We start from the raw sequence: 16544 nt of genomic DNA, 5'->3' as shown, positions 1-16544 counted from the left end.
AGTGGCGCTTTCCTCTACAGAAGATGAGAATATGGCGCTCTGCTGTGCTGCTAAAGAAGCTATGTTTCTGCGCTGGTTCATAAATGATGTAGGTGGAAACTTGGAACATGTATATTTATGTGGATATAGTCAAAGTGCACAAAAGAAAGCTCAGAACCTTAATTTTATTCGTGAAAAGGTTGCCGAGAAGTTATTTTCTATAGATTATTTGCCTTACGGCGATCTCTCGGCAGATATTTTAACGAAACCGTTAAGGCGTGTTGCTCACAAGAAATGTGTCGTGAGTTTAGGATTAGTTAGCTCTAATTAGTTACTTTTTTTTTCTACGACAACTATTTAAGTTATTTATATATATTTTTTTTGAAAATCATAGATTAGGCATGTTTAAATACTCTTTGGAATTTCTGTTTTTAATCTAAAATACTCTCTGTCATAATGTTCTGTCAAGAATGATTTGTTTTTTTTTTTGACAAATAAATGTTTATCAATCGGAGTAACGTCGTTTTTTCTTTTATAGTATAATTATTTCAACAGACCATTTTAATCGAACAAAAAGTCATTCATTTGTCAATTGGTCAATTGAATGACTTTTTATAGTATGGAATAAGGTGAGTGCCTACAAGGGGCAATAACGCTTATAATGGTCATAAAATTTATTGTTATTTTTGTATATTTAGAGATATGATTGCTAACCTAATACTTACCAATTGTAAAGGTGTATGAGCTTGAATACGTAAAAATTACAAGTACAGTATTTTTGCACCTTTTTACGAACATAAAATTAACGTAAATTATGGCATATTTAATGTCTTCAATAAATTTTTAAGGAATATGTGGTTTTATAACAACACTATAACTTAAAAGAACGCACCGAATATAAAGATGTAAATAATATATTTAAAAAAGCTATATACATTAATTGTAAAAAAAATCGATTTAGAGCCTATCGCTTGTCAATAAAAACATGTTTTTTTTTTTAAACATTTTTTCTCCAATATAGTACAAACATAGCACATTTAGTGGTGGTTTGTAATGTACTTGTGTACAAGGGCGGATCCAGCTTTGGCGCCAGTGGAGGGTCAAATAGTCTTGGTCATGTCAAGAACTAGACAAAATATGTAAATATAATTTGTCAAGCTCTTGACAAACCAGCTCAGGGGGGGTCACGACTCCCCCGCACCCCCGTAGATCCGCCGTTACTTATGTACTTGTGATAATTTAACAAAAAGACCATGATAGGTGCTGTCAGTCGATTATCTGACTTGGTCTGGGGAGGTCTCTTAGAGGAGGCTGCCCTCTTGCCTTTCTCCATGATGCTTATAAAGACCGTAGATCATAGTTGACAGTTGACAATTACCGATTCCCTTGATATTGTTATAGTCAACTTTTTATATATAAAATATTAGATTTTGTTAATGTACTATTTCTTTCACCATTCCAACTAAGCTCTAGGCTTGTGCTAAAAGGTTTACAAGTCAAATGGTATCCAAACCCTCGACCCCGTGATCGGAAATCCTACCATTAGGCTATTGGCGCTAACTTTGCACATCAGTGTTGGGTCCATAGCCAAGGTATATTCAAGTAGCAGTTATTGTAGAATAATGCGATACAACCTGCGTATCGCGCCAGGCGGGCGCGGGGGCGGGCGCGGGCGCGGGCGCGGGCGCGGGCGCGGGCTCACAGCTGCAGGCGGCTGGGCGAGTGCGGCAGCGCGGGCGCCGCGTCCAGCTCGCACGCTGACAGTAGCCGTACTAACTCGTCGGGGGACGGACCGCCCTCCCCCACCGGAGACTCCTCCCCCTCACCTGGAATTATAAAGTTATTAGCTTTCACCTGCGACTCCGTCGGCGTGGAATTCAAGAAAACAAAATAAGTAACCTATGTGTGTTTGACTTGGTCAGTAAAATAGGACAGCAGCGCTTAAAACAACAAAAATTAATCTATCAAATGCTTTTGAAGATTTACTAATCATCAGTGATGATTGTATGAAAAAGTGTCGAGCCGCATAAACAATACCTAATCGCCCCACTCGCGTTAAAGACGTTTATTAACCTCCGTTATAACATTGCATAATAAATAACGGAAGCGGATGCGGAGTTAATATTTCTTGCGGATGCGGAAGCGCAGTTCCGTTAAAACCCTAGTGGAAAGTTACAAACATGCACTGGGTCAGCGTGCTTAGTAGGGACGTATAGTGCGGTGGTGATCATGTATGAATATGAATGAATATGTATTTATTGCCACAAAAAAAGAAATTACATAAAAGGACTCATTCCAAAAAACATACAATCGTGGCAAAAGATAGCCAGCTCAGCGTATGCAGGACGGATTTAGCCTTCCTATGCTGATTTTCAGCTGGCTCTTTCGCACTCAAGTAATATGTACCTTACATACATTACATACATATGTATGGATAGGAAACAAAACAAAAAAAATACAGTATTACTGACCGGTGGCGGCGGCGGCGGGCGGGGCGAGGCGCGCGGCGCGGTCCGTGGGCGCTGTGAGGTCCCACAGCTGCGCGGCGCCGGAGCGGTGTCCGCACAGCAGCAGCCGGCGCGGCCGCAGCGCGCCCTCGCACTCCGCCACAGTGAAGCACGACACCGCGGACCCGTCCACCGAACGGATCGTACACACCCTGACAACATAACCAACTAGCATACACTTCTACTTTATAAAATCACAAATATTTTTATTAAAAGGTGGCAAACGAGCAAGCGGCCACATAAATTCGCCAAAATTGCGAAGCGACCGCTGCTTATAGACATCCGCAATTATAGATGCGTTGCCTACCCTAAATCGACGGAAGAGGAGACGCACATAAAGAGGATATTTCCGCTTTATGCATCTCCTCCACCTTCAAATCCACATTCTCATCCAATCCTTTCCTTATAAGAAGAGGATGGAACGGGAAAGGGAATAAAATTGGGCCTCCGGCACCATACTCATCAGACGAAACGTGGAATTGCTCCCACTTCACACCTGTCTTCTGTGTGGTCGTGATATTTCACCGGGCGAGCCGACCCATCCGTGCAAAGATGTTAAAGCGGGCTCTACCACTGTTAAAAATAAATACCACATTTGTGATAAATGTATGTAATGTATGGTAGTAAATACACATATAATTTGCTTTCATACTAATTCCTATGAAAAGATACATAACGAACCATTTTTATATTTACATTGTAACATTCCCCTTGTAATTTACTTTTTTGGATTTATCGAGAAAATATTACTGCAAATTAGTGGACTTACCTTTTTCCGTTAGAAGCCAATCGTACATACAAAGTATCGGTATCAGGGACAACTTTCTGTATGAATATTTGTTCTTCATCTTGCTCACCATAAGGTCCTGAAATTACAAGTTAACAAACATACATTACGCTTATATAAAATTATCAAAGTAACCCGTAAGAAGCGCCAATAGCTTAATGGTTAGGGGTATGGATTCCAATCACGTGGTCGAGGGTTCGGATCTTGCATTCGAATGTTGTCGTAAACCATACCTTAGCACAAGACATAATATTTTGACACGTCGATAATAAAAAAACCCTACAAAAAAATTACCAATGCACTATGGTATTGGTGTTATAACAGCAGTAAAAATTATTCGATGGCACGACTAACACCGCATTAAACATTTCTTTAAAAAAGGCACATTAATGCATAAACGCTCACTACCTCTACCGTAGCATAACCCTAGAGCTTAGTTGGATGGTACAATAAATATTAATAAACTAGCTGTCGTCCGCAACTCCGTCCGCGTGGAATTAAAAAAAAAAATTAAAAGCCTATGTGTTCTTCCAGACTATCATCTCCGTCTTTGCCAAATTTAATCAAGATCCGTGTAGCCGTTTAGGCTAAAAACTTTAACAAACATCAATCCATCTAAACATTCGTATTTACAATATTAGTAAGATTAACAAAAATTTACTATTTTAAAAAAAAACTCACCACAGTCGTTATGCGGCTGTGCAGTGGGCGCCTCCAATGCTAGCACCTTGAAGGCTGCCTTGGGCGTGGTACCAGGCTGCGTGGAGATCATACCGCGGAAGCGAGTCACGCGCCACGACCGCACGTGGTTGTACTCACTGCATACTGACACTAAGTAATTCTCTGATAATGACACCTGAAAACACCGATTTTATAGTTTACATCTGTGCAACCTGCACATATCCAAATTTATGTGTGAAGTCAACCAACCCGCACTTGGCCAGCGTGGTTGACTATGGCCTAGTCACTTTAACTTAGGGTAGACTCCGAGCCCCTCGGTGGGGACATATAGTGAATTGGTGATGATGATGATGATGAAACATCTGTTGCACAAATGTGCCAGCTCACATCCCGCAATACACCGACTACACAGATAGATGTGAAGTGGAAGTAATTCCGCATGCAATCCGAAGAGTATGCTTACGAAAGACTTGTTTAGTTCTGTTTCTCTTGTAAGAAAAAGGTTGAAAGGAGTAAATTTGAAGTAATTGGGCATAAAAAGGGGAAATAACCTCATTTTATGTATCCCAAAAGACATATAATTATTTGAAAGGTATTTAGGTAGCATTAGATCTTTATTTCATTGAGCGAGTAGCCAAAGCATTATTATTGTGGTTCCAGGCATTAGTGATAAAAGGCACTAATAAATACACTTTTAATACCTAAAGTTTTAATTTGTATAAATTGAACAAGTCACAGATGTCAAGACAAGACGCTTGCGTTGCTAGTTTGTTTTTATTAAGCCATGATAGGGTGGTATGAAGTTAAAAATTCATACAAGTTGAATAGGTTAAAATTGTTATCTTGGTATACTAAATAATTATATATTCACCTTGGTAACAGGACTCTGATGCACGGTGAAGGTCTGGAAGAGCTGTGGCCCATGTCCGACGGTCTCCGGGTGCTGCACGATGACGCGGACCGAGCCGTACCGCGTGCCGTACGCTATCTCTATCCAGTTGCCGCACAGATCTAATTAAAAAACATACATACGAGTAACTAAATAAAACAGCATAAAATAAAAACTAAATTTAAACTTGACTTTAGTAAATTCCGTTTTTACATCTTCTGTATTACTTTTTGCAATGTCATTAGATATGACGCTGCCGAAACAGATTCCCGCTTAATTCGTTCGTTGTTTTTTTTTATATTGTCATGGCATAAAGTGTTACATTTGTAAGTCCACAAAATATCCAATCATAGATTATTATTATTTATTATTACAAAAATAACGTTCTCATAAAAAATGCTTTAAAGTAAATGTTTTATGCATTGCAATGCATTAATTTAATATAAATATTTTAAGATTGTTACGTCATGTTTGTTACCGCCGTATATTGGTGGACTATTGACTTTTTTTTATGGAATTCTATCTTTTCACTTTGATACTAAATATTCCTGTATAATAAAAATGTATTCAATGGTTTTACCATATTTCATGAATAAGATCTGTACAATATGGAAATACATACCTGGATCTGAAAAATTTATTTGAAGTATTTATTTAAAATTAGCTTTTTTTGTATTTATTCATAAAAAAATATTCAGCACCTTACATAGTTTAGAGTGTAGATATCTGTAAGAAAGTATAAATTAAAAAAAAATGTTTTACTTACTTGTTTTGGGTGTAAGATATACGGATATTGCAGTGATTGGTTCTTGATTGGGATCCTTGTAAAGTTGTGTTACTAGAAGATCATTGTCTTTCATACGCAGCGGGAACTTCTGCATATCTGCAAATAAATGAATAACATGGTTTACATTTTTTATATAATGTAAGGTGTCGCGTTATTCTGTTATATAAAAAAAGTTATAAATTAAAAAACTAAAACGGCGATCAACCTCGCTTACAAGGAAGCGACAAGCACATCAGCTGGGTTCAGTTCATTGGCTGCCTTCGGCTTCTTGACTGCTTCCTAAACTTTTGGGCAACAGATACTCCGATCCCAGACGGCACACTCCTCCTTCTACTACGCTGCCTGTAGGAGCAACACTTCCACATCCAAAAGGAGGAAAAACAGTAGGCACAAGAAACAATAATAATGGAAAACTCAAGCGTCGGCGAAAATAATCGAATCAACGTTTTTTCAGAACACGTGTGTGTGGCTCTCAAAAGTGACAGATGACGTTTCTTTTTTTTCATCTTTTGACAGACACATTACAAAGGTTACAAACGAACAAGATCTTTTCTTCAAGACTATGTTCTACATTTATGCAAAATTTCGAGATCCTTTCAATAGTTCAGTGGGCAAACTCTAACAAACATCTATCCATTTAAACTTTCGCATTTATAATATTAGTAAGACATGTCTCTTTTTGCTTAGCGCGTTGGTGACTCAGAAGTTTAAGCAATAAAGGGTTTGAACCCCCCATGTACCAAAGTGGTTTGCATAAATTAAACGACGTTCATGCCTATATTGGGGACGAAATTCAAAGATATGTGTGAAGTCAACCAACCCGTAGTGGGCCAGCATGGTTGACTATGGCCTAGTCACCGATAAATTAGGGTAGGCTCCGAGCCCCTCAGTGGGGTATAATGAGCTGGTGATGATATACTTACCGATATAATTGATGGCTCCGGTGGCGGTGCCGAGCAGCAGGAAGGAGCCGGCAGTGTCGTGCGTGGTGAGGTGCGCCACGTCCTGCGTCTGCCAGTGCTGCGTGCTGGTGTGCCACACGCCCGCCTTGCTGCGCGCGCCCGCGCCGCTCAGCGCCACCAGCTGCGGCCCCACGAACACCAGCTGCTCCACGCGCACGCCCAGGTTGAACGTACCTGGACAGTATCACAACACACACTTACTAAAATTATACATGCTGTACTGTTTCGTAATTTGTAAACCTCTAACTGTTGCTCGCAACTTTGTCCGCGTGGAATTAAAAAAACAATAAAAACATGACCTATATTACTTAGTGATAATATAGCTTTTTAATGGTCCAATAGTTCTAGTTATTTCAATACATACAAATATCCAAAAAATTAAAATCTTACAATTACCAATAAACAAGTGACAACCATGACCTTTGCTATTGGCTAACAATTACCGTTACCACAGTAACCATACTTTATTGCTATTGGCTTAGCGTTTTAATCCCATTCTTGCATAGTTTTTCTTTCCAATATGCTTAACCCTAAATGAAATAGCGTGAAAACATATATGCTATAACGTGTCGTAAGTGTAGGGTTCTGTATTTAAAAAACTTTAAAAACCTACAGGCTCTGATAGCCGACATCGTACACAACAAAGAGTGTTTACTTTTTTAAATTACAGATAACAACATAGTCTTACCAACTAAAGTCCTTCTGACTGGCTCCGTATGAGTCGAGAATGCCCATAACCGTACAAGTGGGCCGCTTGCTATTCCCAGCATAACATCAGTACCGGACGTATTACTGCCACTGGACGTAGCCCCACCTCCAGTTTTAGCATTCAATGCTATACGTTCTATCACAGAATCTTGTACGGGCGATTGAAATACCACATACCAACCACAAGAGTCGGTTAATCTAAAAGTACAATATTTTGTCAATATTTCATTCATTACCATATTTAGGAAACAATGGATCAAGATCTCAAGCAAATATTTCTTCCTCAATGACTCTAACAATAGGAAATTCCATAATAATATAAATATTTCCGATCATTCACTATATTCAATAACAATGAAAGGTCTCTGTCTATGCCAGTAGTAATGCAATAGTAAATGTAAATATGAGAGATGAAGTTAATACCCAGAAAATTTTTTCGCTAACGTTATGGGACCATACTAGCCATTTATGCTAATTAAAAAGAAATCTATCTAATGATACGAACAAAAATAGGCTACTAATTTTATTTTCTTTTATTATTAACTTTAGTGTGGTATGGGTATGTTATGAGAAGGGATGAATCACATGTAACAAGATGGATGTTACTTATGAATGTGGAGGGATACACCAATAGGGATACACAAATAGGGGTAAACCTAGAAAGAGATGGATGGATTGTGTGAAAGGTGACATGATCAAGAAGGGAGTGATGACTGAGATGATGGATAATAGTTATTTGGAGGGCGAAAACCCGGTGCGCCGACTCTACGGGAGTAGGATATGGCAGGGGAGATGATGCTTAAGAATACAAAGTTATCAAACCTGTATCCAGTAACAAAATGTGTATATGCAACAGCTATCCAGTTGTGATGTGCCTTGATAATTTGTACTTTCAAACTGTCTGCCCATGTATTCACTAAATAATAAAACATTATTATTAAATCAATACTGAGAAACACAGTTATAAGAAGTAATAGACACTGAGCATACTTTCAGGTGGACGCAGACCTTTATGGCACTCAGTGTTGCCGAGAGAAGCTGCTCTAGAATGACCTCTACCGCATCGGCTGAAAAGGCAAATATTACACTAAATTTTTAAACAGATAAAATTAATTACATATTTGAACACAATTGTTTAACCATTACAAGTGTTTTATCAACTTTGAAACTCAACCTAGACAAATTAACATTGGATTATCAAAATTGCTGTTCGAAAAATCAAAAACTTCTGGAACTGACAAAACTCTTGATAAGTTATAGATTTATTCTTATAAGTTTTGACACATTTTGTCTATTTTACTAGCAATATTGCTAATCGAAAGTCACTTTGTCTAGGAGGCTAAAGAACATCGAAAAATCAAAATTAGATGTAAAATACTTTGAATCACACCATATTAATAGTAGCTGTTAGCTGCAATCCCGAGACCTAGGTTAGATCATCATCTGGCAACAGAGATGCATACTAATACAATTATTGAATATTACATTCATAAAAATACCACACCTTTGTATGGTTTCTTATATTATGCAGTATTATACTACTTGCCTCAGTTGATCTTGTGATGGTATTCTACCAACTGTGCGAAGGTCAAGGGATGAGTTTCTGGAATGAGATCTATTTGTAGCGACATCTGTGTTTGATGCTGTAGAATTCTTCCTCGAACAGTTGGTAGTATTTCTTGTGTTCCCATTACCAGGAATTGGTGGATTCACTAAAAAGACAATATTTCGATTTAATTAGTATCACCATCATCATCATCATCACCAGCTCACTATATGTCCCCACCGAGGGGCTCAGAGCCTACTCTTATACGGGATGACTAGGCCATAGTCAACCACTCTGGCCAAGTGCGAGTTGGTTGACTTCACACATATCTTTGAATTTCTTCGATGATATGTGCAGGTTGCATCAAGATGTTTTCCTTCACCGTAAGAACGTCGGGTAAATTATGTACATATGAAAATTTGAAAAATCGAAAATCACATTGGTACATGACGGGATTCGAACCCAAGACCTGTAGATTATAAGTCAAGTGTTCAAATCACTGAGACACCGACACTCTTTGATTTTTATTGATTTATTTATTTAAATTGGTATTGATAGTAAAAAAATAACATCATTTTTTTATATTGCAAATATTGTTTTGACATTATAATTTACTGTTTTTGTCAATATGTTTTATGTGGTTCTCAAATATAAATAAACATATCTATATGATTAATTAGATAAATGTTAGTATAATTAAATAACTTACATGGTGGAGGTAGGTATCCATAAAACAATACATCCCCACATGCTGAATGATTCATCTCATCGCAAAGTGCCAATCTCCTACAGAGTGGGGTTATACCAAAGTAATCACATTCATGTCGTAGTGCTCTTATATTTACTGTGGTCAGATCTATATCTCTGGTGCGAAGAAAGTTTAAAATAAGCCCAAATAGATTGGGATCTCTATCAATAAAGATCGCACCTGTCTCATCTCTCACTGTGGGTATACGACCGCTGAGTAATGCTGTAAAGAATGTATCTGGAACCCAAGTTAATGTATGCCAGGAGGTAGCAAACCTGAAATAACAGATATTAATCAAATATTTTTAAAATCATCACTAATACTTTTGGTTATTCACGGAAAAAAATCTATCATGAACACTTATCACATAGAAAGTCAATGGAAAGTGAAACGTAAATAAAATTAGTGAAATCTATTTTAAATTACCTTGTACCACCGACATTTAAATGTACAATTTCTTGGTAATTAGCCATATTAATTAAATTCAGTGTCTGCGGTGACTATATGTTTCTAAAGTTAATAGATTCGATATGAAATTTTCTTTTTTATTGTTTTGAAATTCAATAAATAACTTTCATATCGGATATATCACTTCTAAACAGCTGTCAAAGAGTAATTCATCGCAACTCCGTCTAACTTTTACGTCAATTTAATTGTCAAAATAATCACAAAATCTGGACAGATGAAATCGATTTGTTTTTGCGACAAAAAATTAAGAAATATTTGCATAACGTAGATCGTAGAAGTGAAAAGAGTTATCGCTTGCCAAATAAACCTTAGGATATTACATATTCTTTCAAAACATAATTAATCGCACATAATGTCCCGATTGTCTTATATTTTACTTTTGTACTTTCTTTGGGTTTTTAATTCTAGCAACTAGGCGTGAGTCGTTACGTCATTTTCGAGAAACGTAACGAAACTAGTGATTTGTTCGGCGTCACATGTTTCAAAGCTAGTGATTTTTGTAACTAGTTATTTCCATTGCAAAAATAATAGCCTATTAAAATAAATCCTCTGTAATAGATGTAAAATAATTTCAATTTGTCATTTGTATTGCCTTTTTGAATAATTAAACTTTCTGTCTGATGCCTTGCTTATTTTCATTTTTGATTATGTTCGTACGATTACTAACTACAAGTCTATCTTACTAAAAAACGCGTTTTAGTCGTATGAAAATGATCGCAATGTTATTTATTTTTTATTAGCTCAATTGTTGAATTTTTTCCAGTCAATATTTTATTCTGGCTATCTCATAACAAGTAGAAACATGTAGAAGAAATATTCCCTATTGACCGACCGACCTCACCCGAATAACGCATTTACAAAAATCACGACTTCGGACTCGAACACGCCTGAGTATTACATTTACAAAAATCACTAATTCGACACCGAGCTCTCCCGAGCAACGCATTATATAAATCACTTCAAAACGGAACACGCCCGAGTAACGCATTTACAAAAATCACGACTTCGTAGCCGAACACGCCCGAGTAACGCATTTACAAAAATCACGACTTCGTAGCCGAACACGCCCGTGTAACGCATTTACAAAAATCACGACTTCGTAGCCGAACACGCCCGAGTAACGCATTTACAAAAATCACGACCTCGGAGCCGAACACGCCCGAGTTAAGTAGTTACAAAAATCACTACTTTTAATTTGACTCGAAGCTAGTGACGCCGTTACATATCTCGTCACAGGTGATTGTAACTAGTGACGTGAAATAACGCTCACGTCTACTAGCAACACTATATTGAGAGAGACGTGTCCGTCACTGAAAAGTCAATCAATTTCTTAAATTCATTTTGTTGGAACTGATGTATGAAAAAGTTATTATTGTGAATTATTAGGTTAAATAGAAGAATTGTGATATTAAAAAATGCCGGCGACCGCGGCAGGTAAGCCGGTTAATGGCCCCAATAAAGGGTTATTCCAAAATACGGCCGGCTTCAGTACGTTGATCACGGTCACAGTTCTGACACTAGCTTGGTTGGCCGGTTTTGCATCTCGATTGTTTGCTGTAATACGATTTGAAAGTATAATTCATGAGTTCGATCCTTGGTAAGTACTTGCAAGACAATATCACAAAATAATGTCAAAATATTGTGTTCTTGACGTGGTCATACGTGTTTCAGGTTCAATTATAGATCCACCGCGTACATGGTGCAGCATGGTTTTTACAACTTTCTTAACTGGTTTGATGAGCGCGCGTGGTATCCTCTTGGTCGTATTGTTGGCGGAACAGTATATCCTGGCCTCATGATCACATCAGGCACCATTCATTGGTTATTGCACACCTTAAACATACCAATTCATATAAGAGACATTTGTGTGTTTCTTGCTCCTGTATTCAGGTAATGTTTTATTTTTATTAGATGCATAAAATATCAGACTTGTAGGAACATACAATTCATTTCATATTTTTCTTACAGTGGTTTGACGGCCATAGCAACATACTTGTTAACTTCAGAGCTATGGTCGAGGGGAGCTGGTTTATTTGCTGCTTGTTTTATAGCGATAGTACCAGGCTACAGTAGTAGGTCAGTGGCTGGCAGCTATGACAATGAGGGTATAGCCATCTTTGCTCTGCAGTTTACATATTATCTCTGGTTGAAAAGTGTGAAAAGTGGGTCTGTCTTTTGGTCAATATGTACTGCACTATCCTATTTCTACATGGTATGTATTTTAATAGTTTTGTGTATTATATAAACATTATAATTTTATGCATATGAGTTATCTTAGGTTATCAGAATATGCAATTCTCAGTTTTAATGTCACTAGATCAATAATGAGTATCCAATAAGAAAAGATGTGTTTAAGATAAATGAATGATTATTTTTCCTAGTTTTCAAATAAAATAGGTTACTGTTCCACATAAGGATCACTTAATCTGGCCCTTAGTGTATATATATCTCAATAAAGTTGTTAATGGGCTTGTTGAGTGGCCAAATGAGTGTGCCAATTATTTTTAGTTATTGCTTTTTAGAATAAATCATTAAAAAAACGCAATATAGTATATAAAACATAAAACCTCAAACATTTGTTTTAGGTATCAGCATGGGGTGGATATGTGTTCATCATAAATTTGATACCTCTTCATGTATTTGTTCTACTAATCATGGGCAGATTTTCACAACGGCTGTTTGTCAGTTATACCGTATTCTATATCATAGGATTGCTGTTGTCTATGCAGATACCATTTGTAGGTTTCCAGCCTATACGCACCAGTGAACATATGGCTGCATCAGGTAAAAAACTGCCAAGATAATCTTCTATATCAACATCTTGTCATAATGTCAAACTCTAAAAACAACAATAACAGTATTCTTGTATGTTGCTTTTTAAATAGAGATTCCTAAGAAAATATCTAGTTATTTTAGAAACAAAAGTTTTAGTAACAATTCGAAACTCATAAAATTTTCTTGCAATAAATTTATTAATGTTGATAAGCTAAATTGTGTTATTGAACTACAATTGATAATTGATCTTTGATCTATAGTAATTGTTAGAAAATCAATCTATGATTTAATACTAGATATAGACAATACATAACTTTTTCTCACAAGATTTAGTTTTTTTTTTATAAGAAAAGGGGGCAAACAAGCGGCAGGTTCACAGATGTGATCAATGACGCCTATAGCCATCTGCACGTTAAATTTAGATTTAAATATAACTAAGTGTAAATGCTTTATTTAATTACTTTACTACAACTGATATAATTTTATTATTTGTAGGTGTATTTGCATTATTGATGGCTATTGGTGCAATGAAGTATTTACACAGTCTCAATCCTAAGGGTCAGTGGAAACAGCTTTTAATTGTAGGGGGATTGACTGCAGCTGCTTTAGTATTCGTCTTGGTTGTTTTCTTGACTTATGTTGGTGTTATTGCACCATGGAGTGGTCGGTAAGTAAAAAATACCTATACTATCTCTAAATAATGTACTACTTTTTTAACTTAGTTAAATATTTTTTGAGTGACTATGGCACTTATTATTCTAAGAGGTTCACTTAGGTTTAGTTAATTTTATTCCCCTTTAACAAAAGCACACTAACAGAGCTTTTTCACTTATAAATTTGGTCTGAAACCATATGTAAGTCATAAAATTTTTTGATGAATTGAGATTTGTATTTATTTTAGGTTTTACTCTCTGTGGGATACAGGATATGCAAAGATACACATTCCTATAATAGCATCGGTGTCAGAACATCAGCCGACAACCTGGTCATCATTCTTCTTTGACCTTCATGTTCTTGTGTGCACCTTCCCAGTAGGATTGTGGTATTGCATCAAGAATGTTAATGATGAAAGAGTTTTTGGTAAGTTGTATGTATTATCATACTATTATAAATGCGAATAGATGGATGTTTGTAAGATTTTGTAGCCTAATAGCTGGATGTTTGTAAGATTTTGTAGCCTAAATGGGAGATTTCGATGAAATTTGGCATAGATGTAGTGGATATTCTGGAAGAATGCATAGGATTTTGTTTTTATTTTCTTAATTCCACGCGGACTGAGTCACGGGCAAAAGCTTCTAGTATACTAATTAAACCATTATTGTACTATAAATTTTTTTCCAAATTGCTGTCTCATACTATGAGAAAGAAAGGGATGATAAAATAAAAACATTATTTTCCTTATATTAGGATTTATTTTGGTTTCATGTATCACAGAGTAGTGAATATATCTTTTTTAACAGTACTATCTCAGTAATTTCAAGATATTTCCTGAAATAGCCATGTTAAATGGCATTTAACGATATCAGTAAAAAGTAACAATTGCATTCCATCGTAAAATGTTGGTAATTAATTTTCATGTTTCTTTTCATGGATTAATCTCTTTTTAATCGTACGGAATTGTGTTGATATACAAAATTAAGATACTTATGAAGCTCTTAATATTTATTCCTTGTCATTATGGAAAAAATCATTTTCCTCTTGGGAGTACTATTAACTTTATCTAACTAGATTTTGCTCAGATCAAACTATAGTTTTGAGTTTGAAGACAATTGACCCGTCTTTTTAGCTCCAAAAAATAAAATAGATATAAACACTATGAATAGGTTCATAATGGTATAGGCCGTCCCCCCGTAAACCAAACTAAATCATCGGCTGTCAACACCCGTAATTTTAATTGGACACTTGTTTTATGATTTTTTAAAAGGTAACAAATAAATGAAAAATATTAGTGGAACATGGTGGGTTGCTATGTGTTTTGAGGACAAATACTGTGGTACAACATGCGTTTTATCTTTGATAAGTATGAGATAAAGCTGAGAAAACCAACATATCAAAAATGTGGATGGATTTCTCTAAAATGTCGCCCATGTTGATAGCAATGGTAATATGTCTTTATAAGAGGAGTAATTTGCTCGCGACTTCGTCCCATACAAAAACCAAAAACTTTTATTCCTTGGGAATGCCGAATTTTTCGAGGATAAATGTATTACTCCAGATTTAATATAACATTTATGCCAAATTTTAATGAGATTTGAATGATTACAGATTATTTAAATATAAAATAAAACAAAACAACTTATCCTATAGGATTCCAATAGGAACCGTAACTATTTCTGGGTTCAAAAGTAGCCTGTGTGTTCTACTAAACTATAAACTACTATGCCAATTTCATTGAGATTCATTCAGTACTTTAGACTGCAAACACTAACAAATATTCATCCATCTAAACATTAGCATTATTATGAATTGGTTTGATTAGTAAGAAGTATCATTTTGACAAAGGAAACGATCAGATTTATATAATTTAAATGTATATTTTAGTGGCCCTGTACGCCCTAAGTGCGGTATACTTCGCGGGCGTGATGGTGCGCTTGATGTTGACCTTAACTCCTGTTGTGTGCATCCTGGCTGGTATTGCATTCTCCATATTACTTGACCTTGTGCTGAAGGAAGATGAGATAGTCATGTCACCAACTGAGACTGAAGAAGTTAAGAATCTTTATGACAAGGTAATGTTTTTAAATTACAATTTTTTTATAGTGTAATGAAATCAGATACAGTGGCTTCAATAAATAGAGGATTTAACATTTTTTTTTTATATTTATATGTCTGTTATCCCAAATTAGATTTGTTTTGCTTGAGGTAAAGTCATGGAAAGTTTGTATACTTATAGGATACATTTGTATTGATTAAAAATATAAATATTATAATTTTTTAATACATATTATTTTATCTATTTCAAATTATTTTTTCATGTCTTTGAGATATGCTGAAGAAAATACAGCAATATGTTTTTTTTTTAATTTGTATACTCAATGGAAAACTCACAAGTAATTTCAATAACAAGTGTAAATTGAATAAATTAAAATACTAAGTCTTTAATAATAACAAAAAAAATATGATAATGTATAGGTAAGCTGCACTTTTCAATGTCACCATGTCTACCTTATTACCAAGTCAATGTAACTTATTCAAAGTTGCATTTGTCATGGTCTGTTTACTTTAGCACGATTGTGACAGTATTGATATTAGAATTAAATTATTTCCAACATATATGAACACAAATGTTAGGTTAATTTCTTCAGCTATCATGAAAGTAAACATGCATACAAACTTACTAAAATGGAGATGTATTTTTAATTCTTTTATTCCAGTTTTAATAGACTTAAACATGTATTGAATACTAGCTGTTGCTCGCGACATTGTCCATGTAGAATAAAAAGAGTATAAAACACAGCCTGTGTTACTCATTGATAATGTAGCTTTTTAATATAAAAAACATTTTTTAAATCGGTCCAGTAGTTTTTACAACACATACAAAACAAAAATCTTTGCTCTTCATAAAATTAGTATAAATTGACATATTTTAGTTCTACATTAATAAGTACAGTTATAGTTGTAGGTGTGTTTCTTATCTTAAGTATCTTTACAACATTCACTTGTCTGTATATTCGTCCTTTTTGTTCTATTTGAAAAGAAAAGAGACG

At 35.6% G+C, this 16544-nt stretch overlaps 2 protein-coding genes across 3 annotated transcripts in view; one reads left to right on the top strand and one right to left on the bottom strand.

The window, feature by feature from the left end:
- Window positions 1-1664: 1664 nt before the first annotated feature.
- On the bottom strand, window positions 1665-11337 carry LOC106101070 (BTB/POZ domain-containing protein KCTD3). Of its 2 annotated transcripts, none has more exons than XM_013280167.1 (13): window positions 10021-11337; window positions 9556-9869; window positions 8847-9012; window positions 8291-8367; window positions 8123-8216; window positions 7281-7498; window positions 6554-6766; window positions 5610-5726; window positions 4826-4965; window positions 3955-4129; window positions 3256-3352; window positions 2451-2638; window positions 1665-1805 (listed from the first exon to the last, which is right to left on the bottom strand). In XM_013280167.1, exons 1-13 carry the CDS (start codon window positions 10065-10067, stop codon window positions 1678-1680), a joined length of 1974 nt encoding a protein of 657 aa, XP_013135621.1. In that variant the 5' UTR covers window positions 10068-11337; the 3' UTR covers window positions 1665-1677. The 2 variants fall into 2 exon arrangements, with proteins under 2 accessions (XP_013135621.1, XP_013135622.1); XM_013280168.1 differs by having other exon boundaries at window positions 8309-8367.
- Window positions 11338-11346: 9 nt separating this feature from the next.
- The window catches only part of LOC106100926 (dolichyl-diphosphooligosaccharide--protein glycosyltransferase subunit STT3B), an 11066-nt gene continuing 5868 nt past the window's right edge, over window positions 11347-16544 (top strand). The window contains exons 1-7 of the mRNA XM_013279991.1: window positions 11347-11659; window positions 11734-11952; window positions 12031-12274; window positions 12648-12846; window positions 13333-13504; window positions 13739-13917; window positions 15379-15598. Coding sequence (XP_013135445.1) covers window positions 11478-11659; window positions 11734-11952; window positions 12031-12274; window positions 12648-12846; window positions 13333-13504; window positions 13739-13917; window positions 15379-15598 — 1415 coding nt within the window. The 5' untranslated portion in view covers window positions 11347-11477. The remainder of the gene's footprint in view (window positions 11660-11733; window positions 11953-12030; window positions 12275-12647; window positions 12847-13332; window positions 13505-13738; window positions 13918-15378; window positions 15599-16544) is intronic.

This window comes from Papilio polytes, unplaced genomic scaffold (assembly GCF_000836215.1).
Source record: "Papilio polytes unplaced genomic scaffold, Ppol_1.0 DF824024.1, whole genome shotgun sequence".
NCBI classification, from domain to species: domain Eukaryota; kingdom Metazoa; phylum Arthropoda; class Insecta; order Lepidoptera; family Papilionidae; genus Papilio; species Papilio polytes.
This window is presented reverse-complemented; position numbering and strand designations above follow the sequence as displayed.

What these genes read in the sequence shown, in the direction of transcription:
- LOC106101070 (XM_013280167.1), bottom strand. Translation starts at nt 10,067, where the DNA reads ATGGCTAATTACCAAGAAATTGTACATTTAAATGTCGGTGGTACAAG. An exon ending in AGTCAGAAGGACTTTAGTTG is followed by an intron (nt 6,767 to 7,280) that starts GTAAGACTATGT and finishes GATACTGTCCAG; the next exon opens with GTACGTTCAACCTGGGCGTG. An exon ending in TTGGCTTCTAACGGAAAAAG is followed by an intron (nt 2,639 to 3,255) that starts GTAAGTCCACTA and finishes TTATGTTGTCAG; the next exon opens with GGTGTGTACGATCCGTTCGG.